The 26,885-nt window shown below is 33.5% G+C and overlaps 1 protein-coding gene and 1 pseudogene across 1 annotated transcript; one reads left to right on the top strand and one right to left on the bottom strand.

Annotated features, from left to right (window-relative positions):
• Positions 1 to 1,231: 1,231 nt before the first annotated feature.
• LOC140837394 (uncharacterized) lies at positions 1,232 to 10,798 on the top strand (annotated as a pseudogene).
• Positions 10,799 to 15,330: 4,532 nt separating this feature from the next.
• Positions 15,331 to 18,912, bottom strand: LOC140836751 (uncharacterized). Its single transcript, XM_073202498.1, is given in 4 exon segments — positions 15,331 to 15,823; positions 15,826 to 16,669; positions 16,748 to 17,750; positions 18,730 to 18,912. Coding segments are annotated over 4 exon segments (2,040 nt in total). The 5' UTR covers positions 18,825 to 18,912; the 3' UTR covers positions 15,331 to 15,725.
• Positions 18,913 to 26,885: the final 7,973 nt, after the last annotated feature.

Here is a 26,885-nt window from a genome sequence, read left to right on the forward strand (position 1 = left end):
GAAAAGAATTAAAGATCCAATTTTTGGTTTAAAAAGTTTAATCGTGCCTTACACTCTACCATGAGTAAGGAATAAATTGTGGCTTCAAAGATTGACTTTTTGGCCTTTAGACTCGCTTCGGCAACTTCGCCATTTAAGTGACGAGTGAGTCTCATGTGAGACCGTCTCACGGATACTAATTTGTGAGACATGTTAACCCTACCCACATTCACAATAAAAAGTAATACTCTGAGCATAAAAAATTATACTTTTTCATGGATTACCCAAATAAGATATCCGTCTCACAAATTCGACCCGTGAGACCGTCTCACACAAGTTTTTGTCTTAAGTGACATGGGGGTGAGGTAGGAGTAGTAGTTGAGTGGCTGAAAAGCTCTTTTATTAACAAAATAATTAAAATTTTAATCAAAATTTATCCATATAATAAATGACATAAATTTGATTTTCAAAACAATATTTATTTATTGTTTAAAATTTTGATAGACAAAATAATATGTGATTTTCATATATATTTTTTCTATTTTAGCGGCAGAAGATTGCTATTGTTATTTAAGCATTATTTCAAATGATATAAACATTTTTTTATATGATTTATATAATAATATTTAAAATTTAAATATATTTATTATATTGTATTAATAATTTTAATGATTATTCAAACATTAATGTTTACTAATTTTAATTATTAGTTATACACATTGATAAAAATATATATGAGTACGTCTCTTGTGAGACGATCTCACACAAGTTTACCGAGCCACTGTCCCAGGAAAGGGTTTTTTGAAGGGGGGAAAGGAGATAGCAAAGTTTAAGAAGTCACATGATATTCAACAGCCAATAGGGCCACGCTCATCTGTATCTCTAATTCAAAGAATTATTGCATTATTACGAAAAAGAACAAGTGGATTGCTCGACAGCCTTGAATTTGTATATTTTCTCATCAAGAAAGTGCAACCAACTGTATGAAAGTCTTGGTAAAAATCTCATCCTGGCGAATAATCGCCTTGGAATTTAATTCCTCTGTTGAATGAATGAAAAAATACCTCTTAAAATCAATCAAGGCGCAGAAATTAAGACAAAGTTTTCTTTTCTTACTCCTCTTGTTATTCCTCGTCATCTTAATTCCCTTAGCTCCTTTTTATATATATATATATATATATATATATATATATATATATATATATATATATATATATATATATATATATATATATATATATATATATATATATTATATATATATATATATATTCTCTTCATTCCAGTTTGCCAGACCAGCTTGATGGTGTTTACTCGATCGGGAGGGATGCAAGGTGAGAAACGATGACCAGAGAAAGATATATTTATACGGTTTTCATTAATCATGATCGTCGTCTGGTATTCTGTATATGATCACTCCGAGGGTTTGAAATGCTATTTTCTTCCAGTTTTTATATTTGATCAAAGCCAGATCAAAACTATTTATTTTCTTCATTTTTCTAGTTTTAATTTCACACCCATGGCCCTTGACTTTTGTTTTTCCTATTACCTAAATTTTTAAACGAATCCTAGCATCTCGAAAGTTGAAACATGTTTTCTTGCCGTCTTGTTTGAGATGGTCTTCAGGTTGTTTGATGTTCTAAACCAGCAAATATTGAATCGGATCGAACTTCAAAATAACGAGAGGGACTAGAGATCTTATCGAGGATTCGGAAAATTATCAAGGATCGGATATTTTAGGTTCAGTATTTTATGATCTTTGCATGTCTACTTTCCAGGTACGCATTTTTTCAGTTTTTTAGGGTTTATGTGTGGCTATCTACACTTGGACATGCCACTTTTTATATCTTATTAAGTTTTCTTTTTGCAACGAAACTGCAAAAATGAGGATATATCAAGATTCTAGTTCTACATATGCAGTCTAAGTTGGATGTGTTTAATTTAATATAGTTTTGGTTAATTATTTTTCTGCGGGTAAAATCTTCTTTTCTGTTTCCTTTCCCAAAAAATAAAACATTTAATTTTTTCTCACTGAATTTTCATTTTCTTTCATGATCTATATTTAATTCAATTTTAAACATTAAATTTATTTTAATTATTTCAATGATAACAATTAATTGAACTTCATATACATGACCTTAATATTTTCCAATTTTCAGTTCCTTAAAATTGAAAATACCTCGAATAACATTTAAAATATATATCAGTTGATAAAGTTAATATAAAGAATTACAAATATATGAGCACCAAATTTTGTGCTTTCAGCAGTTAATTTCTACAGTTAGGATGCGTCAACACTAAAATCCCACAGCCCAGCAGTTGAAATTAATAATGTGTATCTGTATTAGTTATTATATATTAACGATAGCATGTGTATGTTACATATACATACACACACTCACGTGTATCCCACACACATATACCTCTGTGTGTGTGTGTAGTTACATTCTTGCTAAATTGTGACGACCCCAGAAGGAAAGTGAGACATTAATAATGCCCCATAAAGCATTATTTTTCTTCAAATCTTGAACAATTTTAATTGATAATTAAGGCGATTATTTTGCAATATGGTGTAGACCCTTTTCTTTTCTGATGATTTCAATTTTGATGTTTCATCTTCTATGATCAAATTCTTTTAGCAAACAACGATAAACTTTCTACATTCACCTTTTAGGAGCAAGCAATAAGCAAAGGCATTAACGGCTGATGAAAAGATGAACACGGGATCAAGAGATGATGATATGGAAATGGAACAAAACACATTATCATCCGATTCATCAGAAAATATTTCGTCCATCGATTTAAATGAAGAAGCTGGAAGCAACGCCGTTGATGATAAAGGTATCGAGTTTTCCAGCAACGGTGAAGAGATAAAACATGAAGATAGTTTGAAATCAGCAGAAGGGGGTGAGAAGAAGAGTTCAGTTAGGCAGTATATTCGATCCAAAATGCCTAGACTACGGTGGACTCCTGATCTTCATCTCTCATTCATTCATGCTATAGAGAGGCTTGGAGGGCAGGAAAGTAAGTTTATGTGCTTAGTTGCCCTAACACGAGTTTTTTGGTGATTACTTAAATTCTAGCAATAAGTTTAGACGTTGATCACTTTTGCGAAACCAGTTGATTAAACTATTCGTGGATCACATTGTCATCACCAAGTGGTAGTACTCGAGGGTGAAACATACAGTGGGAAATGTTTAATATCTGGTCAAATAGTGGTCTTCATCTTGTTTCAATGTCCCAACATCTGTTAGATGTATAATGAAGGTTAGAATCCGTTTATTCAGACTAATTTAAATAAATAATATGATTAAAACGAAGACAAAAATACCAACATTCTCTTAATCGAGATGTGATTAAAGATGCAAATTATTGTTTGTGTTATATTTTTCATACGATTGATTTTCTTGTGAGCATGAATTCTCAAGCCTTGTCTTTCAGGGGCCACTCCTAAATCAGTGCTTCAATTGATGAAAGTGAGAGGACTCAGCATCTCTCATGTCAAAAGTCACTTACAGGTATAAATTGATTACAACACTTAAACTAAACAAGTGAAAAAATATTAGCTCTAGTCGTGTATCTTATAAAGAGGGTTTTATTTACGTTTTTCCTGATTGTTTTACTTGGATAATTTCAGATGTATCGGGGAAAGAAACTGGATGAATCCGGAAAAGGTAATAATCTTTCAAAAAATAACTTCATATATTCACTTAAGTTTCTACTTTTCCTGGCTAGCTAGGGCGTTGCTAGTAATTAATATATCAGTCCGATTATTATTATTATTATTCAATATATACTAATTTACATGTGACATGTGTAGTGATTGGTCAACCAAATAGATTTTACAGTATTCCAGGAAGAAGATACCACCTTTCTGGAATAACATCCGGAAAATTCAGCCCTCTTCATCACTTGAAATTAGAGAATGGTGGCATTGTTCTTTCCCAGGATACGCCCGATCAGGGAGTTCGCCTGAGGAATTTTTCCCACAGTTCACAATCCTACTATCCATTTGAAATCAAATCACTCACTTCCAGGTCATTGGAGTATAAATGCCATATCAACAAAATTAAAGAAAGACCGGTTTCTTGATTAATACTCAGCCTGATGAAATTCTTAATTCGTCTAATTGACTGTAGCTGCAGATTTCAGCGCTGGTCTTCTGATAATCAAGAACCCAAAGTCAGGACTGATTGTGGAGTGATTTCGGAGGTAAATAAGCAGGATGAGCCAATTCCAAGCTGTATTCAATCGACGGAACAAAGGTACCGAACTGGTCCACTCAGGCCAAACAAATTTCTTGAAGATAGAAGGTGGCCTTCACGAGAAGAGATCCTCAAAACCCAATTTAAAGAGCAAAAGATTCCTGTATCTAGCATTTGGGCTAGCACTGTTTCACAAAGTTTTAAACCGCAACCTCGCTGGAATGGCATTGACAGCAGCACTAGGATTTGTCAGCAGAAACCAAGCTTCATATCTGAAAACTCAAGGCTACCGCTTCATAATCTTGATAATTCCTTCCCGATAAATGAGGTAATTCAGTCATGCCTATGTTAAAATATTCGTATCGCCGTATCGTCTGTAGTTTATGGGAGATATATGAGAAGGTTCGTTATGCTAGATAATGGGTTCTTCGACTTTTTAATATAAAAAAGTTGGTAGCAAACCATTGTTTTACCTCTCGTTTGCATGCGCAAATAAGCCCAGTCCGTTAGCCAAAAATGTTGGGATATCAGGGAAATAAACGAGGTAACATCGCAGCGGAACATCATAAGTGATATCAACAATAAATAAGATGGACACCAATATTTATAGTGGTTCACCCCAAGATTGGGCTACGTCCACTCTAAACCTCTCAAGGAGATCACTTCTTTGGTCCACTCAGGCCAAACAAATTTCTTGAAGATAGAAGGTGGCCTTCACGAGAAGAGATCCTCAAAACCCAATTTAAAGAGCAAAAGATTCCTGTATCTAGCATTTGGGCTAGCACTGTTTCACAAAGTTTTAAACCGCAACCTCGCTGGAATGGCATTGACAGCAGCACTAGGATTTGTCAGCAGAAACCAAGCTTCATATCTGAAAACTCAAGGCTACCGCTTCATAATCTTGATAATTCCTTCCCGATAAATGAGGTAATTCAGTCATGCCTATGTTAAAATATTCGTATCGCCGTATCGTCTGTAGTTTATGGGAGATATATGAGAAGGTTCGTTATGCTAGATAATGGGTTCTTCGACTTTTTTAATATAAAAAAGTTGGTAGCAAACCATTGTTTTACCTCTCGTTTGCATGCGCAAATAAGCCCAGTCCGTTAGCCAAAAATGTTGGGATATCAGGGAAATAAACGAGGTAACATCGCAGCGGAACATCATAAGTGATATCAACAATAAATAAGATGGACACCAATATTTATAGTGGTTCACCCCAAGATTGGGCTACGTCCACTCTAAACCTCTCAAGGAGATCACTTCTTTATTAATAACAAAGAAGACAAGAGAATTGAGAATACAAAGTATTTCACTCAGAACACTCTGATTTTAACACTCACTTTCTCTCCACTAATCCTATTCCTTCCAAGGATAAACACTCCTTAAGAAATCTCACACTAAATCCTTTATCTCACTTCTACACTTATGATTGTAGATGAGAGGATTTGTGTTTTTTGGTGTGATTTTGGAATGAAGAATGGGTGGGTATTTATAGGTAAAGTTTAGGGAAAAAACAAAAATAAAAACATCATGGCTTACCTCATAATTTTTGACTAATCAACACATGTGTTTATAATTCAAAAATGAGTTTCTTTGAATTCAATTTAGGTGGCTTTGAATTCAAATATTTGTGGCTTGATTATTTAGCAATTCTCCCCCTCAAGCCCATTTTGTGAATTCGATCAAACCTGCAACAGTTCTACAGTATTCCAACTTCCATTTCGGCAATGTCTTGGTCATCATATCAGATCCATTTTCATCCGTGTGAATCTTCTCAAGCTTCAACAACTTATTCTCCAATACATCTCGTATCCAATGATAACGAACATCGATATGCTTTGATCTTGAATGCATTGAAGGATTCTTTCCAAGATGAATTGCACTCTGACTGTCACAGAACAATTTGTATTGATCTTGCACAAACCTTAATTCCTCCAAAAACCCTTTCATCCATAACATTTCCTTGCATGCCTCAGTTGCTGCAATGAACTCCGCTTCAGTGGTTGATAATGCTACACACTTTTGCAACTTTGACTGCCATGACACAGCTCCCCCTGCAAACGTAATCAGGTATCCTGATGTGGATTTTCGGGAGTCAACATCTCCTGCCATATCTGCATCTGTGTAGCCTACAAGCTCAAGTCTGGATCCTCCAAAACTCAATCTATGTTTAGAGGTTCCCCGTAGATATCTGAATATCCATTTTACTGCAGCCCAATGTTCCTTTCCCGGTTTTGAAAGGAATCTACTCACTACACCTACTGAATGAGCTAAATCCGGCCGAGTACATACCATGGCATACATCAGACTTCCAACAGCTGAAGCATATGGAACACTTTTCATTTCTTCTTCCTCATCCTCTGTAATAGGACTCTGCTTTGAGTTCAACTTGAAGTGGTTGGCAAGAGGACATCCAACCGCTTTGGCCTGGTCCATGTTGAACCTCTGAAGTACTTTCTCAATATACTTCTCCTGCGACAACCAGGTCTTCTTGGCATACCTGTCTCGATGGATTTCCATGCCAATAATTCTTTTTGCTGGCCCCAAGTCTTTCATTGAAAAAATCTTGCTTAGTTGCTTCTTTAGGCCTTTGATTTCAGAAGCATCTTTGCCAACAATCAACATATCATCTACATAGAGTAGAAGCACCATCAAATCATCATCAGAGGTATCTTTGACAAACACACAATGGTCTGCAGTGGTTTTCTTGAATCCCTGTTGAGTTATCACTGATTCAAACTTCTTGTACCACTGTCTTGGTGCTTGCTTGAGACCGTACAAACTCTTCTTTAATCTGCACATGAGGTCCTCTTTCCCCTTCTCTTCAAACCCCTCTGGTTGCTCCATGTAGATTTCTTCCTCCAAATCCCCATGAAGGAATGCGGTCTTGACATCCATTTGTTCCACCTCCAGATCAAGCTCAGCTGCTAACCCTAGCACAATCCGGATGGATGTCATCTTCACCACAGGTGAAAATATTTCGTCAAAGTCGACCCCGTGTTTCTGTCCGAAACCTTTGACGACAATCCTAGCTTTGAATCTTGGTTGACTACTGTGTTCTTCGTGCTTCAATCTGAACACCCACTTATTCTTCAAAGCTTTCTTGCCTTTCGGCAACTTCACCAGCTCAAACGTCTCATTATCATGCAATGATTGCATTTCTTCTTGCATAGCCTCCATCCACTTATCCTTGTGTTCACTGGTAATAGCTTCCTCGAAGCTCTCTGGTTCTCCCCCGTCAGTTAGCAGGATATATTCATTTGAGGAATATCTGGTTGAGGGTCGCACTTCTCTTCCAGAACGTGTGGTCATTGTACCACGAGAACTTTCTGCTGGTGGTTCACTGTGAACACGAATCTCATCATCATCTTCATGATCGTTCTGCAATTCTTCATCTTCAACCGGTTGTGGATTTACCGTTGAAGGCCACCATTCCAGATCTTGTTCAGATCCAGAATTCTCCTTTTCCGCAGTCTCCAAGAATTCATTCTCCTGAAATATGGCATCACGACTTCTTATAGGCTTTTTGAGATCTGTATTGTAAAACTTGTAACCAAGTTGATCCTCGCCATAGCCTATAAATATGCACTTTCTTGTTTTGACATCCAACTTCTGTCTTTCATCCTTTGGTATATGAACATAAGCAACACAGCCAAATACCCGCAAATGATTATAGGAAACTTCTTTGCCTTGCCACACCTGCTCTGGGACATCATAATTGAGAGGAACACAAGGTGAGCGATTCAATATATATGCAGCAGCAACCACGGCCTCACCCCAAAATTCCTTAGTCAGCTTTGCATGTGAGAGCATGCTTCTGACTCTTTCTGCCAAAGTTCTATTCATCCTCTCAGCTAATCCGTTGAGTTGTGGTGTCTTTGGTGGTGTTGTTTGATGTCTGATTCCGTTCTTTTTGCATATCTCATCAAAGGATCCAATGTATTCTCCTCCATTATCCGTTCGAATACATTTGAGTTTAATGCATGTTTGCCGTTCAACCAAGTTTAGAAAATTGTTGAATGTTTCCGCAACTTGGTCCTTGGTTTTGAGTGTCCACACCCAAATTTTCCGAGAATGATCATCGATAAAAGTTACCCAGTACCTCGCTCCTCCGAGCGACAATGGCATCGGACCACATAGATCTGAGTGCACCAGATCTAGAATTTTTTCTGCTCTGCTAGGAGGTGAACTTTTGAATGATATCCTGTTTTGCTTTCCGGCTAAGCAGTTTGTGCATTGTTTCATATGAACCTGCTTTATACCGGGCAGAACTTGCTTGCTCACAAGGCGTGTAAGATTCTTTTCACTTATGTGACCAAGACGTCGGTGCCACAACTCTGTTGAGTTTTCTTCCCCTGCGTAGTTCACTCCTTCAGAATGATTTTCCTGAACTACATATAGCTTTGACATCTTTAATCCCTTTGCCACCACAAGTGATCCTCTTGAAATCTTACATACCCCATTTCGGAAGGTTGTACAGAAACCTTCTTCATCGAGTCTTTCGACTGATATCAGACTCAGGCGCATATCTGGTACATGCCTGACGTCTTTCAGGATCAGTGTAGGGCCATCCACGGTAGTCAAGCTCACATCTCCTTTTCCCACGACTCTGGATAAGTCGTTATTCCCCATCCTCACCACACCAAAGTCTCCTTGTGTGTAGGATGTAAAGCATTCTCTTCGAGATGTGACGTGGACTGTTGCTCCACTATCGATCACCCAACTAGTTACTTGAGTTGCCAAATTTACGGACTCCTGCTCTAGCTCGTGAACAACATTGAACTCGTCAATGGCGTTTGTTTGCTCATCATCGGTTTCATGTTTGTTTTTCGGTTGCCGACAATATTTTTTAATATGTCCGTTTTCTCCACAGCGATAACACTTTACGTTGGCATATCTCCCCGAGGACTTGCTTCTTCTTGGCTTCTGATTTGTGTTTTTCTTGATCTTGCTTCTTCCCCTTGACTCAGCAGCCAAAATATCTGACTGTGAGGTAGAGGAACCTTGAGATCTCCGCCTCATCTCTTCATTCAAGATGCCACTCTTGATGAAGTCCATACTCACGGCTCCTCCTGGTGCTGTGTTCGTGAGTGATACCTTCAGAGTCTCCCAAGACTCTGGCAATGAAGCTAGCACAATCAGAGCTATCACCTCGTCATCAAGTTTTATGCTCATACTTGATAACTGCTCCACGAATCCTTGAATCTCGTTCAGATGATCTGCGACCAGAGTTCCTTCTTTGTATCGAACCTGGACAAGCTTGCTCAAATAGAACAATTTGTTGTTACCACTTTTGGAGGCATATAGTGTCTCCAACTTTGTCCAAAGCGTACGAGCATGTGTCTCGTTAGAGATGTGATTATACACGTTGTCATCGACAAATTGTCGAATGTACCCGCAGACTTGCTCGTGCTCGAAGTTCCATTCAGCATCTGATTTATCATCTGGTTTAGACTCGCTGAACACCGGTAGGTGCATCTTGGTGACGAATAGAAGATCTTTCATCTTACTTTTCCAAAGTTGATAATTAGAGCCATTAAGGCTAATCATCTTGCTTGTGCGTACCTCCATCTTTTGTGAATGCTACCAACGAATAATCGTCAAAGCCTGAACACAAAAGAACCACTTCCCTAATACTGTCTAGAAAGCCTTTTCTGATGTGGAAGTTCAGACTAAGCTGCAACCACAGAGCATACGAGGACTTCCTATAGTATTTGAGAATCTAGCTCTGATACCAGTTGTTGGGATATCAGGGAAATAAACGAGGTAACATCGCAGCGGAACATCATAAGTGATATCAACAATAAATAAGATGGACACCAATATTTATAGTGGTTCACCCCAAGATTGGGCTACGTCCACTCTAAACCTCTCAAGGAGATCACTTCTTTATTAATAACAAAGAAGACAAGAGAATTGAGAATACAAAGTATTTCACTCAGAACACTCTGATTTTAACACTCACTTTCTCTCCACTAATCCTATTCCTTCCAAGGATAAACACTCCTTAAGAAATCTCACACTAAATCCTTTATCTCACTTCTACACTTATGATTGTAGATGAGAGGATTTGTGTTTTTTGGTGTGATTTTGGAATGAAGAATGGGTGGGTATTTATAGGTAAAGTTTAGGGAAAAAACAAAAATAAAAACATCATGGCTTACCTCATAATTTTTGACTAATCAACACATGTGTTTATAATTCAAAAATGAGTTTCTTTGAATTCAATTTAGGTGGCTTTGAATTCAAATATTTGTGGCTTGATTATTTAGCAAAAAATGGAGTGTAAGTTGGTTTTAAATAACATGAGATAATAACGACTCGACATATATAATCTGTTGCAAAAAGATAACACAAGTGCACAATTTTGTGACGAACTATGGTATGGTTATGATAAATAAGCTACTATAATTTTGTTTTTACAGACGAACGAGGAGGAGAGAATTTTGGGGACAGACAGGTTGCCTGCAGGATCAGATCTACAACTAAGTTTAAGCCTGAGTACAAATAATAGCAAGGATCAGAAGGCTTGCATGAAGGGAGGAGATTCAGATATTAACACAATACTTTCTCTTGCTTTGACTCCTCATTGATCTTCCATAGAAATATAGGGAAAACGAAAAATACTTCCAATCTTTTTTCATAGATTAATATATTGTTGGATGGTGTTGTTGGATATCGATATTAAAACACACTCAACATATTAGAATATTGAGAGGAGAGGCCAAGTACTTAAAGAGCTGACTATATATGCGTTAGAGCATAGGAGTGAGATCTTCCAAGTACTTTGTCATTAAAGTTTAAACACATACATTTAGGAGTTGATCATGTTCTAATTCACATATATGTATATGTACTTTTAGCTTAATGGAAGAGATTGTTGTTTGACTACACTAAAACTTAATTATTCGAATCATGCGATTGATTTTATGGTTTATACAACTCTTTTCCAGGACAAAGAAGAAACGTACAGTCCTATATCTTTGCTATGCTGCAATTGAAGGTTTATATCATGTTTCTTGTTTATGTACCGTGAGGAAAGAAAAAAGAAATAGATTGTCACACATTCAAATTCAGTATTCGTTAAGCAACCAATGCAAAATAGGATATATTACATTTTCAGTGATGTAACAATTATATGACCGGGCGCTTGCCGCTTTACCAAAAATTATAGTTAGTGGTAATGGTGCAACTCAAATCTTTTAAACCGCACAGCAGCTCAAGCACCACGGTTCGATCGCTCTACCAATCAAGGATAATTATTGCACCCAACAATCCTCATCCCAATAATTGCACTCTTGCAATAAAAGGGAATTGAACTCGTGACCTTGTCTCTGATACCGATTGTAGGACAGTGCGCTTGCCATTTTACCATAAGCTATAGCTAGTGGTAATGGTGCAACTCAAATCTTTTAAACCGCATAGCAGCTCAAGCACCACGGTTCGATCGTTCTACCAAGCAGGGACAATTATTGCACCCAACATAACTTGTATTTTTTCATTTTTTGTCATATATATTATCGATTCGTCAATTCACAGTTTTAATCAATTAACTTACATTTTTTTTTTCAATTTTAGTTATTTTTACCAAGTTGCTGACGTGTTAGACACATCAGTATTCGGATGAAAAAAATAGTTAATACTACGGAAATAACATGCAATTAGTATATTAAGACCGTAAATTGATCGGAAAAAAAAAACCTAAAATAAAAACATGCACGTTACATAACAAAAAATGTGATTTTCCTTTTAAGAAATTAGCACTTCCACACATTCTTGAAACCCTCTTTTCCATTTTCAAAATATACATCCGGACAACCAGCTCACTCAAGAATTTTAATCAGGGTTGGCTCAAATGATATGCAAAAATTAAAGTCTCCAACATGCACAAAAAAATAAAAATTAAACAACGAAGGAGACGAAACTTAATTAGTTTTGTAAAAGTTGTGTATATCTTGATGATCTTTTTACTACGAGACTTGAGAGAGCTAGCTTCATTATTCCACCGCTTAACATAGCCTGTCCCCCACCACGTACATTAATCTATTAATGTAGGCCATGAAAACTAACAGTTAATACTAATGAAAATGATCATGTGAGATGCTTATAACTCTACGTTCATTCCTATATTTTCATACATATAGCATACAACGTGTAGGTGATCATGAGTTCGATCCTCTCTGCCAACACATTTTCGAGAGAAGCTATCACACGTGGTTTGATACTGTATTAGTATCGGAGTTTACCGAGTAAACATTGAAGGATAATGGCCGCGGGTTTCTACTCATAAAAAAAATGTATATTAATAGTGTGAAAGGATGTTATTGGTCAATTTTTACAAATTTAATGATCATTAATAAGCTGACCTCTAAAATTAAATAAGATGAGTTGTCCTTTGATTGTGATTTGAAATTATTATAATTTACAACTAATAAATCACCTAAATTCCATCAAGAAATCTCCAAATATATATAATCGTTTTTTTTTTGTTTTTTGCGTACGAGAGAGACGGCCCCCCTTCACGATCACCAAAATATAATAGTAAAGATTAATTATTACTCCTAAGTGTGCCATTAATGCCTAACAGTTAGCTCTTATGTGTTACAAAATATTGACAATTTCATGGGACTCAACTTCCCTCTACTCTACATTCTTGAACATTTAAGACAAATTTTGCCTTGCGGGGATCCTTAACGGGGCGGGTTACTCGGCCCGGATAGACTTACTGCACAACAAACCAGAGATTAATTCGGGGCTAAGTCCATTATATTTTGGAAATAAAAATATGTTTATTACAATTGAATTTCGAACTCGTCCCATAATTTGGGGACTTTGATGTCTGTTTGATGTGCTATAATTAACCATCAACGACCCATTAAAAATATTTAATCTACGGCATTTATCATTTTAATATTTTATTTCTTATAATGGTGATTGGATTTATTCCGTAAATTAATGTTATTATTTTGAACTAAAATAGACGGTAAAAGGGTTTTTCCATATACATGGATATTTGATATAATACTTCCTTTGGTTTAGCATATTCAAAAGAACTCCTATCAGTATGGCCTATTCTAATAATATTTTCTTTCTGAAACGGAAAAATTATATGGTAAAATATTTCCCTCATTATTATTTTTTGAAAAAGCTAGATTTTATATTGTGAAAGTTTAATTTAATTAGTATCGAATTCTTGATTAATTTTTTTTACGAATATATTTCAGCAAGAAGATTATGACTATGTTTGGATAAGTAATTTAAAATTGTGTTTAGTGTCTTATAATGAAAAAACTTTAAAATGTGTGTTTGGACAAGATTTTTGAAAATTTTAAAATTGTTTTCAAAAAATTGTTTTACAAGTATAGTTTTTAAAGAATAGCTAAGAGTTATTTTTTGTGTTTCTAAAATTTTAAAAAACGTGGGTCAAACATGAACAAATCCAAGAAAAAATGAGCAAAAATAAAATAAAATTAAAAGTTTTTTATAGAATAGTTATCCAACACATTCTTAATTATTTTTAACTATAAAAATATTTTTATATAATACGTTGAGTTGAGAAACACAAAAAATCTAGATTTTATGATAACGAAATTTGTTATTGTATTTCTAACATATTTATTCAAGTGTAAAGTTGATAGCTCAAGCTGAAACTCAAAATCAACTAACCTGGAAATATGGCGAATTACTGTGTTTTGATGATATCTCACTGCTTAATGATACAAATGAAAAGCCGTCAAAACGAATGAAAATTAGAAATGCAATTTTACACAAGTCATACTTCGCAACACCTCAGTTAGTTCGGATATTATCTAGGAAAAATATTAGTAGCAAAATTGAGCTGACGGAAACAGAAACAACAATCTGCTCAGTTAAATCAGTTGTGGTATATTGGTCATATCTATAAGCTCAGGTATTCAAATGGAAAAATTTAGTATGTATTAAGAAGATAAGAGAATGATCAACAAAACTCCTTCACAAGTCAATATCTACATCGAATCAGAAGAAACTGATAAATCATAATAACATTGCTGGTTCTGCACTAAATAAAGAACGAGTTTCAGATTGCCAGTAGTCTGACATGTAGAGCATAGCTCTTTCTTACAAACTTGGAATTAATTGATTCTCGATTCCATGAAAAGCTCGGACATAGTGATATAATTTCCATGTTTATTACTTTGCCCAAAAATCGATGAATCAAGAATTATAATCAAAAGAATAGAACATCTTGACTTGACCAACTTGACTTGGTTCAGCTCAAGTCAGACCAAACAGATCGGATCATATCATATCAAGCTAATATGATGGCACATCATATAAGACATAGTTTATAATATTTATATTTATATTTTAATTTATTTATAATATTTTATAATATTTATATTTTTTTTTTGTAATTTATTTATTTTAAAAAATATTTTATAAGCATATATCCAAAATTAGTTATTTTTCAAACATAGGTTATCTATGAAAAGTCATTAGATCTTTTACTTAAAAGCGTTTTTCGTATTGAAATTTAGATAGAGTGGTTTTCTAAAAATAATTTTTAATGAGCATTTTGGATATAAAACTCTTTAATTTGCTTTTAAAATAATAATCCGTGATACATTAATTTTTAATGAGCATTTTGGATATAAAACTCTTTAATTTGCTTTTAAAATAATAATCCGTGATACATTAACCAACTACATCCCAGATACTTTACTCTAAAAATCTTTGTTAACAATTGGCTTCAATTTTTGTCTATGATTTTTAGCAAGTAAAAGGTTTTCTTAATATTCTACTGTATACGGAAATTTTCTTGTGTTATAAACAATGTAACATCTCTTGTTACACGATTTAAATTTGTGACACGTGTATTATACAATTTTCAAAAAAGATTATTATCATCATTATATGACAGTCTCACGAATCTTTATCTGTAAGACGGGTCAATCTTAACGATATTCACAATAAAAAATAATACTCTTAGCCTAAAAATTAATATTTTTTCATGGATGACCCAAATAAAAGATCTGTCTCACAAAATACGACCCGTGAGACCGTCTCACACAAGTTTTTGCCTCATCATATGGGACACGTGTAACAGATCTAAATTGTATAACAGCAGAAGATTTATGTTCATACAGAACAGTACACGCTAAAATTCTAGCTAAAACACAAGTACATAAATAGAGTAATTTGTTAGTTACAACGTTGAAATGTATCATATTTCTTATCCCTTTCTGTGTACATCTCATATATCAAAAGCTGGCTTCAGAAAGTTTACAACAAAGGATTTTACAGCCATCAGATCGTTTGCCATTCCTAGAAATCGAGTTTCTCTATCTGTGAAAAGCTATATAATATGGCAAAAAAAATTATCTGTAAAATTCGCGGTGCTGGGAAAATCTTGAACTTGTATATGTGGATGAGGATGAGGATCCCTGGCGGGCTGGCTTCTTTCTATGATTTGTTTATACTGTTGGAAGCATTTTTCACAGTTTCCTGTCATGATTCAAGAACAAAATAGAAACCATTAGGCAAAATTCAATAAATGCTTTAGAGGAAAAAATTCAGAAGATAGCAACAGGTTACATCTGAATATCGATCAAGATTTTGTCGTAGGTAAGAATTTTTCACGATAGTTTCCCACTTGGAATCGGGGTATTAGAACTTTTCAGATTCTGTTTCTTGGAGTGAAATTGGGTTGTACGATGTGGACTGGAAAATGGATTGCCTAAAGAAACGGAAGGCAGTGTATGCCGTAGCCACGATTCAGCAGGCGATTTTGGTAAAGGTGGAGGTAAAGGAGATTTCAGACATGCAGGATCAAATTCTATTTGACTATCTGATTCTTGATTATGTTCATCTTTCGCGTAAAAATTTGCTTCAGATAGCACTTCTGTGCGTTCCCGGGACATGACATCTTTATCAGAACCAGCTACATTTCCAAGCTTTGACATGTGAGGGTATAGAATTTCAGGAACTGAAGATTTAAACGCATCACTTTTTACCATATGTTTTCTGCCAGCCAAAAACTTCGACCACTCACGGGAGATGACCACTGGCACCTCTGCTTTTGCACAAGATAAATCTGAAACTGGGAGTTCCGTTTTATTTACAAAATTCATGCACATAGTCTTCTCAGATGCGTTGCCTGATGGATCTGGTCCTCTCTCGTTTATTTGTTTCTTTGACACATCTTGCAAAGCCTCGAACAATTTACGGGACGATGCTATTTTCTTGGCATTTGAATTCTCATTGTTATTGGGTATACCAATAAATCCAACTCCTTCACGAAATGGAGACTTCGGAGATTCATTCCGATAGGGAGATATGCTACCACTTCTGTTTGGTCTTAACGGAGACAATTCTGATTTATACAAGTCGAAGGAATTCAAGAACTGATTTGATCCACTAGATAACTTCTTCTCAGAATTTAGCAATTCCCCTGGCAGCAAACAAGAATGCGTTCTTTTCGTACAAGGAACATGACACGAATTCTGCAAGGATTCAATAGTTCAATGACTAATTATATTTCACTGCTCTAGTAAATTTTACAACTGAGAATTGAAGACTACCTTGTCCAGGGGTCCACTGAATGCTTTCCCAGTCTGTTTCCTAATATCACTGGCAGAAGATGACGTGGTACAACTTTTCAAATTCATTCCAGCTAATGGATTAAACAAGCACAAAGAATTTTTTACACGAAACCGAGGAAGAATCCCCCACAATTTCCCTGATTTTTTAACCTTAATTGAACACTCATCTTCATCTTCACTTTTCACAGTATCAGTACACTCCCTGTAATATGGAATGGAACCATATTGCTCAAGCAAGAGCTTTCTTTCCCCCAAAACCACCTTCTTTCCTGGTTCCCTCTGTTGCTTGTTAACCACTAATGCCTTCTTCACAACATACTGTGGCATCTCTAGGACAACAGCCTTAGCTGCAGGCAAGAATCTATCCATCATTAAATCTCTTGTTTTTTCGTCGACAGAAAAAGTTTCAGAAGGTGCAAAGGATGATGATATCCTTGACAATGTGTCAAGTGCATCAGTATACCCATCGTCCTCACTATCTGTGTCAGATTCATCTCTATGATTTAAACTCTCATTCAGATTCTCCAGAAGACTAGAATGGTCACTAAAGGAAAATGATTCAATCTGTGGCATGTAAATATCCTGATCAACAAATCTTTCACCAGAGTTACACCGGGAGTGAAGAACCGATACCCTACCTGGGGGCAGCCTCGGAATTTCACCTGAATTACGTCTGATGGTGTTTGAAGGTTCCTCTACAGTGTGAACCAGGCCTTCCACTTCACGTTTCGGTTTTCCAGGGACCTGTTCCCAGTGAAAAGGAACAGCACCTGGTTTTGTCACCTCCTCGGTTTCCCAATCCGATTTGTTCAAAGGAAGAGATAGCTGTCGGGTGGGTATCACTTTTGCTGTCGCCTTACCTTTTACGAACTCTGAAGAGTTCAAAGGTGATGAATATCTCCTCACAGATAGCAGCGGTGCGTTAAAATTGATTTGCCTTTTCTCCATTAGCTCCCTGAAGTACGGAGCTCTGTTCTCGACACTATTAACAAGCACATTAAAGCAAGATCTTTTCGAATTACTAGAGGTATTAATACACAGAAACGCAACAAAGATTGAAGAACAAGGAAATGGAAGAAAAAAAATAGATTAATGAGCCATGACTACAAATGTTCTTGAAATGTCTCTTCAGGAAAATAAGCATCACCAAACAGATAATGGTTTTATTATTTTCGAAGAAAGAATATCTCACAGTTAACAGACGGATAAAAAAGATTGCAAGTACTTGATCAAATAGATTCAATAGTCAGCCAAGAATTTAGGCGATTCAATGGATTTGCAAGTAAAACTTGTATTTTTTAAAAACGTTAAACACAAACTCTTAAAAATCCCGCCGCCCCTAATGTGTCTGTCCTGATTATCAATATTAGCAGAATTTTCCCAATATAAGAATCATCCATCAAAAGATAAATAAAAGACTGCAACTCAGAGATCACATACAGGGAAAAACATTTCTTCTCTGACCTTTTTTTCCTCAACCAAGCTCAAAGTTAGGGAATTTCTCTAGAATTCTACACCAGAACTCGTCATTACTGAGCCATTGCTTGAGGGGGCACTCTTTCAATTTGTTACTTCTCTATTTTAAATGGATGCGCACGCCTACATTTATTCTCTAAGAACTGAGAAAATCTGTCAGAAAAGGGACAAAATCTCTTGCTAATATATTGAATCCCAACAAATCTTGACCGAAAAAGTAGTCAAGACACTAAATTTCCCAAAAAAGAAAAAAAATTACACGCGAAACGACTAACAGTTAATTCCATGATCTGATTCCTCATTAAAGGATACTCAGAAGCCTTTCACCCAAATAAATCGAGAGGAAAATCAAGAAAGAATGACAAGTATCAGATAGTAGATTACAATAATACACTAAAAAATATTCCAAAGGGATCATCAAAATTCCGGAAAAAAATCCAAGAAACCAAAAAAAAAAAAACAAGCAAACCAGTATCTTTACTTACCCGCGGCCGAGAGTGAAATATAAGACGGCTGCCGTCCTTGATTGATGGCAACAAAAGAGGAGTAAAGGCGTGAAGAACACGAAAGAGAGTGACATGCAGAAATCCTTGCTCGTGCTTTTAAAGTGAGAGCATTTAGTAGGGAGGTGGAGCAGTCGTGATTATTGAGTGATACATGCATGTGGATTTGAGACTGCGGGGCTGGATCTTCACTAAACTTGTATATGCATAAACAAGAAATTTCAAATTTTTTTACGCTACAATATAAATACTCTTCGGTTATCCTTTTCCAAAATTAGATTGTTCATAAACACGATTTCTAATGTATTTTTTTTAATCGGTAAAACTTTATATCAAAACTAATCTTAAACGTAGAATCTTAGACACATGAACTATTGAGTCATGAGCAACGTTATCAGGTTTGTCTTTTTCAGATAGATTAAAAATTTGGGAGAATAAAATTTATAGACAGATTTCCTATTTATCTTTATTTAATTCACTCAACAAAATTTGAGACGACCATAGAATATTATACTGGATCATATGGTAAAAAATTCAAGCGTAGACCGAATGATCTTAGGTGTTTGTTTTAGAGCTTATGTGGCTAACAAGGGGAAGGGACTAGCTCTCTATGTATGTCTACACTGATAAAGTAGATGAAATTAAGTTGATGATTAAGATTTTGTTCTTCTTTACCAAAATTTTCTCCAGTGAACTTTTCACACAAAATTTGTAATGTATAATCTATCTTACTAATATCATTTACGTAACTAAAAGACAAACACAGTCGTGACAGGTATATTGTTGGACGGTTAAAGTTTTAAATCAACTGCCTCTATTTTATTTTATGGGAACTATTTAACGCATGATGATTTTAATGGGCGAACAATGGAGGGGGACGCTCAATTAATTTCATACAAGTAGACGAGAAATGATCAATAAATCTCCAAACATTGCTTTTATTTGTTGTCCTTTTTTTGTGTGTGTGTCTATATATATATATATATATATATATATATATATATATATATATATATATGTGTGTGTGTGTGTGTGTGTGTGTGTGTGTGTGTGATGAAAATCGATACAAAATATTAAAAATATGATAATAATATATAATATTTGAGTATTAAATATTTTAAATTAAGTACTGATATATGATTTTTGAGTACCCAAACATGTGTAATAAATATGATATTAATTATCTGTGTATTTTCTCGGATAAAAATTAGTACAAAACGCTGAAAATGTGATACTACATATCATATACGAGTATCAAATGTTTTTTTTTTTAAATCTATAATAATATATGATATTTGAGTATTCAAACAATGTAGCAGTTGTTGGTATTTATATAGTTGTTCCAATTTTCTCAAAATAATATTTTTGTATTATATCTAAATCAATTGGTACTCAAATATCATATGTTAATATCATATTTTCAATGTTTTGTATCAATTTTTATTATATATAAGGTTCAGATAATGCAAAAAACTTTTTGTATGAATCAAAAAGTGCCTAAAAAATGAAAGTTTTGACTTTTTCTGTAAATAATACATTTAATCAAATAAGATTATATATACCATCACCACACTCCAAAATTTAACTAATTTCTTATATGTGCTAAGTAATATTTTTAAAAAAATAATGAAAAGTATTTAATCTTAGTGGAATAAAGATGCACGTTGAAGTAATAATGGGTGAGGAAAAAAGTCAAAATCTTATAAAGATGTGTAAAGTAAATGCATTCATATTATTTGAGGACATATCTGGTTTTGTGATCAATATTTTTAAAATAATAATAATAAATTATTCTTATGAAACATACAATCATAAAGAAAAAAATTATAATTTTAATTACTCCTATATATTTCTTATTTTCTATCAAATTTCAGTTTTAATCTTGTATTTTCCATTTTTTGTTATAACATTGCATACGTAGACGTCACTTTGACATCTTATATGTGACATATTGAAAAAATTATTAAAAGTGATCAAAAAATAAAAAATAAATTTAACAGACTAAAATCGAAATTTGATCACACAATGAACCAAAATTGCATAGAGATTAATTTCAATATTAGTGTTATATATATATATATATATATATATATATATATATATATATATATATATATATAACACTAATATTGAAATTTACTAGGAAGATTACGTTTCTTTCTTAGATATGGAAAATCAATAACACATCTTGTTTGAATATTTTAGCTTAAAAAGGTTGCATGGTTCACTTGAATTCAATTATGTTTCTGTCGGTGACAAACCTGAATGATGACGAAGTATCACCTCTCTTTTGAAGAGCCATTGGTATGGTTAAGTTTGTATATAATTTTTACAATGGCCACAACAAAGTACGGAAATTAAAATTAGGAAAGTTAACTTTTTGGCCCAATGAATTTTTTAATTTGGAAATTGGCTTAAATTTTCAAATTTTAATTTTGATATACTAGCTTTGAAATATTTTCAATTATATTTCATGAAAAATAACCGAGGGTGGTCTCTACGGTCCAGCTAACTAAATCCCATAAGCAATGAAATTGTTCTTGACATGATTTATATATGAGAAAAGCATTATGTACTTCGGACCCCTCTATTGAGCCAATTAATCATATATTGAAAGTAAATGGATATTTGATGTGATTTTCTCATAAAGACAACACGCTCAAAAAATATAAAAAGATGAACTAAAATGTTCCAATTTACAGAAGGGTTGTTAGGTTGACGAGAATTTTCACAGACATATTGTAAGAATTTGCATATTAACAGAGAGACTGAAAATGATCAAATCTATTACGCAGAGAGTATTAGCTCAATAAGAACTTCACTTAGTGTATTTTGTGCAACTATCTTGTACCTTTTACCATTCCAATTTAATATATTAGATTAAGTTTATCGGTATTTAATAAACACAAAAATGATTTCTTTCGTACATTAACTTGTTCATTCAATTTTAAAATTTAGTTTTGGTATATTAATTTTTACTTTCGATTATTTTGGTCAAATTATTAATGTCTAATTTGAAAAATCACCAGTTTTTTTATGTTACTTCAACATTAATTTTCGATATTATAAGTCAATATTTTGGCGTCACGTTAGTATTTTTGTGTCATATAAGTAATTAGATCAAAATAACATCAATTAAAAGTAAAAAAACCAAGACCAATGGACCAAAACTCTAAATTAAACAAAATAGTGGACGATGCACTATTTTTCCTTGATAAATTTTAGTTTCTATTATTTACTAGGCTGATGAGATACTAGCATAAATACATCCAACTATCCAATTTTAATTTAGCTAAGTGTGGTACATATATTTTCATGAATCACACGTCCCAATAAATTTTGGAAATTTGGATCTAACATTAAGATAGTATCCTTACGCTAATATAATTATTACCATATCTACTAGTATTTGTCATGACAGGCATTTAATTCCTGAAAATAATGTTGCCAATTTATCTTCCAATGGGTTATTTGACAATTAATGAAAATATTGGTCCAAAAGGTGAAATTGTTCATCTTAGGCGTCCTTCACCCTTGGCCCGACAGGAATGTGAGAGGAGGTAAATCATGGTGACTCAGCAGCTAGACCTTATGCTACGCCGCGCACAAGGAGCTCCCCCTCATTGGAGGGAATTTAACTCCCACACTGCCGCTTGTGAGACTCGATCCCCGGTTATTGCTCCAAAATTTACTGTTGCTGACCAACTGAGCAAAGCTCATGCGGACACAGTTAATGAAAATAGTACTGGTATTGGCACGTCTTTTTCTGGAAAAAGTGGTTAAGTTTTAAAACGCATTGATCCCACTTTAATGTTTTTGTGATCAACTGCAAAATTATTTTCGATACCTTCTATAATATTTATGAGAAAATTATTTTTTTTGTTACATTAATTAATCCAATTTTGAGTTTTGGTTCATTAAATTTTCAAATTTTTTTTTGATACATTAACTTTTTTTTTATTTTCGATTATTTGGTAAAATTCTTGACTAAATATCTTACTAGTAAGAGAAAATTCACGATTTTAGTCATGTTACTTCGCATGTTTTGAGTTTTATTCATGTCATTTGTAAAAATTATTTTTCCATCATTTTTTGGGTTTTTTTTCCGTGAAACCACAAAATCAATTATTTATTTGACATTGCTGCTTTCGTCGACATTTGTGACGAGAATAAATCCTATATTTACACACATTAAATTTAACTAAACAAAAAATGAAAAATAAAGCAAAACGATCTTCCATACTTTAAAATGTGAGGAAAAAGTTTTGTTGCTTCCCTTTATTTGTGTAGGTAGATTTAATGTGTGCAGTATATGATTTATTCTTTTGACATGAGTAATGTAGAAGGACATTACTGTCAAATAAGCAATATTCAGTGGATTCAATAGTTTGGGCAAATAAAAAACCAAAATCAAATCTAAGTTATTGCACCAAATAAAACTTTGAAAACTTAGTTTAGCAAGACCCAAAATTGAACAATTTAGTGGATTAAAACCCATTAAGTGTTCAATTTTTTGTTTTGGTACGTTGATTTTTAATCTTCTATTATTTTGATCCAATTGATGATGTGAGACTTAAAAAAAAATCAAAAAATACTGAAGTGACATCGAAAATTGTTATTGTAATAATTTATTCGATTATTTAATTTCACTAATTAGTAATTTTTTTAAAATATAATTTTATGAATTAATAGTATTTGACGGGTTGTGACCCAATTTTATTTTAAGCCCACTAAATTGGTATTGATTAGGTTTACAAGGGCAGCCGCCTACCTTTTTCGAACTGCCCAACAGCAGCTCGAGTTACATATAATCCAATTCATATTGAAGGCCCTAATGAAGGAGATTATCACTGTGCAAAAGCCGAGGCGGTGGCCAGTTTTTGGTGTCCTAGTTAACAGCGTAAGGGAGAGTATGGAACGCGTGATTAGGTGGGATTATTTTTTTTATCCTGTCTAGTCAGCTGTTTGGTACGCGTGATTATTTAACCAAGTCAATCCCTCCTATAAATGATTAGATTATATTAGGTAGGTTAAAATAATATCTCCTCACCCTCTAGGATTATTTATCCAACTCTTAATACCTCCTATTTTTCCAATTTTACCCTTCTCTTATATTCAAACTCACCACCACTTCCCGCCACCGACCACCGCCGCCGTCGCCGCCACGACCGCCGCCGGCCGAGCGCCGGCGCCGGCCGATTTTTCGGGCCGGTCGTTTCCGGCCGCCGGCCGTCGCCGCGAAGGGAAAGGACAATTTTGTCTTTTCATCAAAAAATTCAAAATTATCCTACACTTAAAAATCTTATCAAACATAATATTATTTTACACCATATATTACAATCCTACTACAATCATTTTCTTTATCATTTACATACTAATCATTAGTTTATCCTATCCTTCCAACCAGCCTAATAGTGTTGCAAAACAATCCCTAACGCTGTATAATCTGAAATAAGTTGGCAGCTAAAGCAAACGACACGCCATCTGTCAATCCTATTTATTTATTAAAAAGAATAATATTTTTAAGAGTGCTTCTATTGGCTAATCAAATTTATTAGAATATTGTAATATTAATGTCTTAATAAACTTTATAAGAAATTTTAATAATATCGATTGTTTTTTTATTTTTATAGAAGACAAAAACTTGTGTGAGACGGTCTCACATGAATGATGAAACCCACTCTTTATAAAATTTCGTTTTGTTCAGTTTTGTTAATTGGATGTTTTTTATTGGCTTGTTTTAAAGTAGGTTAGTTCCTAGTTGCCTAATTTTCTTTTGTGGATATTTTGATGATTATCTTCTAAAAATAAGATTAGATTTTATTGTGTTCTATCTTGTTAAGATATACATATATCTGTTTGAAGTGAATATCCTACATATCTATTTTGTCTTGTCTCGATATTTGATGGTGATTATTCTAATCGCGGGAATAAAATTTACAATCTATTATCTTATAAATATACTCAATTTTTACTTTTTGTTGCATAACAATATTAACATTTTATTTGTTTCTAGGTAATTTGTTAATGACTCTCAAATACTAAATTAGATAGTCAAAAACTACTAAAAAAGATATTAAATTTGTTAATATCTATAAATACAAAATAAAACACAAGTAAAAATTAAAACTATTATATACTAAATTGATTGCTACTTTTATTTCATCTTAATATATGCATTCTTTCATCTTTTTTCAAATCAAAAGATGTTTCATTCTTGTTTTAATAATCTATTATATATTTTCTTAATTTTTTTATAAGATAGAAAACTTATTTTCTTATTAATCATAATGTTCAATGAAAAATATGGAGATAAAAAATCTTAATATCTTAAAATAAAATGTTATTGAAAAAATGTATCGTTGTTCAATTAAAAGTTTTGATACCCCGGAATTATTAAATATTTTGAATTTTAAAAATTAACAAAATTTTTATACCTTCTATTTTTATGGGTGGTTTATTTATTTTATAAAAAAGTGATGATTAATTTTTAAATATGAATTTTTTATTTTAACATACAAATAAATTATATTTAAGTTTTTTTGGGTAAATCAAAATTTATAATAAAGGAAAATAATAGATGTGTTGATCGAGAAAAGGAAAAAAAAATAATGAATGAGATAATCATGTCAAAAATAAAATAAAAAAGTCAAGTGAAGTGAAGTGCATTAAAAAAATCATGGAGTGCATAAATCATTTTCCTTTTATTGACACATCCCGTATTTTAGGAAAAAATATATATGGTTGTTTAGATATGATTGATAAATAAGTATTGAAAATGTGGTGCTAATATTATTCTTGTATAATGATGGAATATATAGTGATTTTTCTAATTATATTACATGATTCTGATTTAGCCTGTCCATCCATAGAAAGCTCGACGGAACGTTTATTCTTACCTCTTCTCCCTTGAAGCTTTAATAATAATAAGAAGAAATTACTAAAGATAAAGAAGAGCACCAAATCCTGGAAACAAAAGCCAAACAAAATGAGGTTTCTACCATTGGTCTTAAAATGAGTTGGGTCTGTCGGGGTTAATCCACTCCGTCATATAAAATAAGTGGGTTGAGTTGACAATTTCTCAACCCGTCAAATGACGGGCCGCCCGTCTAATTGTAGGTTGTGGCAGAGCCATATTACACACAAACATCTCTGGTTGGCCCGTCCTGCTACCTAAAATAAGAGGGTTGTATTGATGTTTTCCCATTCCACCTAAAAGGCGAGGCTGTTCGTCCCCCTGGTTCGTTTTGATACCTCTAGTTTCTACAATTTTATTTTACTTTATGTGGATATTACCCAAATATTTAATCCAATATTTCTAAACAATTCATATTTTGTTCGTGTCGTCCAGTACATTGCATCACATAAAAAATGACCCGACTTATCTTGTTGTCATATTAATATGACAACAAGATAAGCCGGGTCAACAAAATGTTCGTCGATAATTTTTAAAAAAATATAAGCTACTTTTTATGAAACAATTTATAACCAAATATCAAATCCAATCCAATTTGGGCTAGTTCAGCTTATCCCAAGACTTGCAAACCATTAAGAAAGATTTGTCTATTTAACTCAAGTTACTTGACAGAGTGTTAGTGTTTTAAAAAAATAACAAAAAACGATATAATTTAAATATTTTAAATCGTACGTAAGTACCAGATAAAATAAACCTTGTTCTACTTCTATTAAGGCAACAGCTCTGTCATTTGACCCTAATAAATTAATTATTGTTATCAATTTTTTTAAAAAAAGTCTGTCCTTGAAAATAAATAAAATAATAAATGAATAGAAGAATCTCTGTGAGATCTATTAAATGACAATGGTCACTACTTCCAATTCATAAATTTTGTTTTCTGTTTTTAATAAGAGTAGTGGGTGAGATTATTAAATGCAAAGATATCTACATAGCGCTCTCTAAATTAAGTAAAAACCCTTAAAACCTACCAAAAGGTCAAAGTCAACAACGTTGACTGGCATTTGATGCTGCCTAAAACTTTTAATTAAGGGGAAAAAAATACAACCAGATCTGGTGATCTTGGATTGTTAGGTTGGACAAGGGCAAGAAAACAAGATCTGATCCTTTTTATTTAAAATCGACAATTGAAATATTTAAAGAAAATTAAATATAATGTATAAGA

This window comes from Primulina eburnea, chromosome 7 (genome assembly GCF_022965805.1).
Source record: "Primulina eburnea isolate SZY01 chromosome 7, ASM2296580v1, whole genome shotgun sequence".
NCBI classification, from domain to species: Eukaryota; Viridiplantae; Streptophyta; class Magnoliopsida; order Lamiales; family Gesneriaceae; genus Primulina; species Primulina eburnea.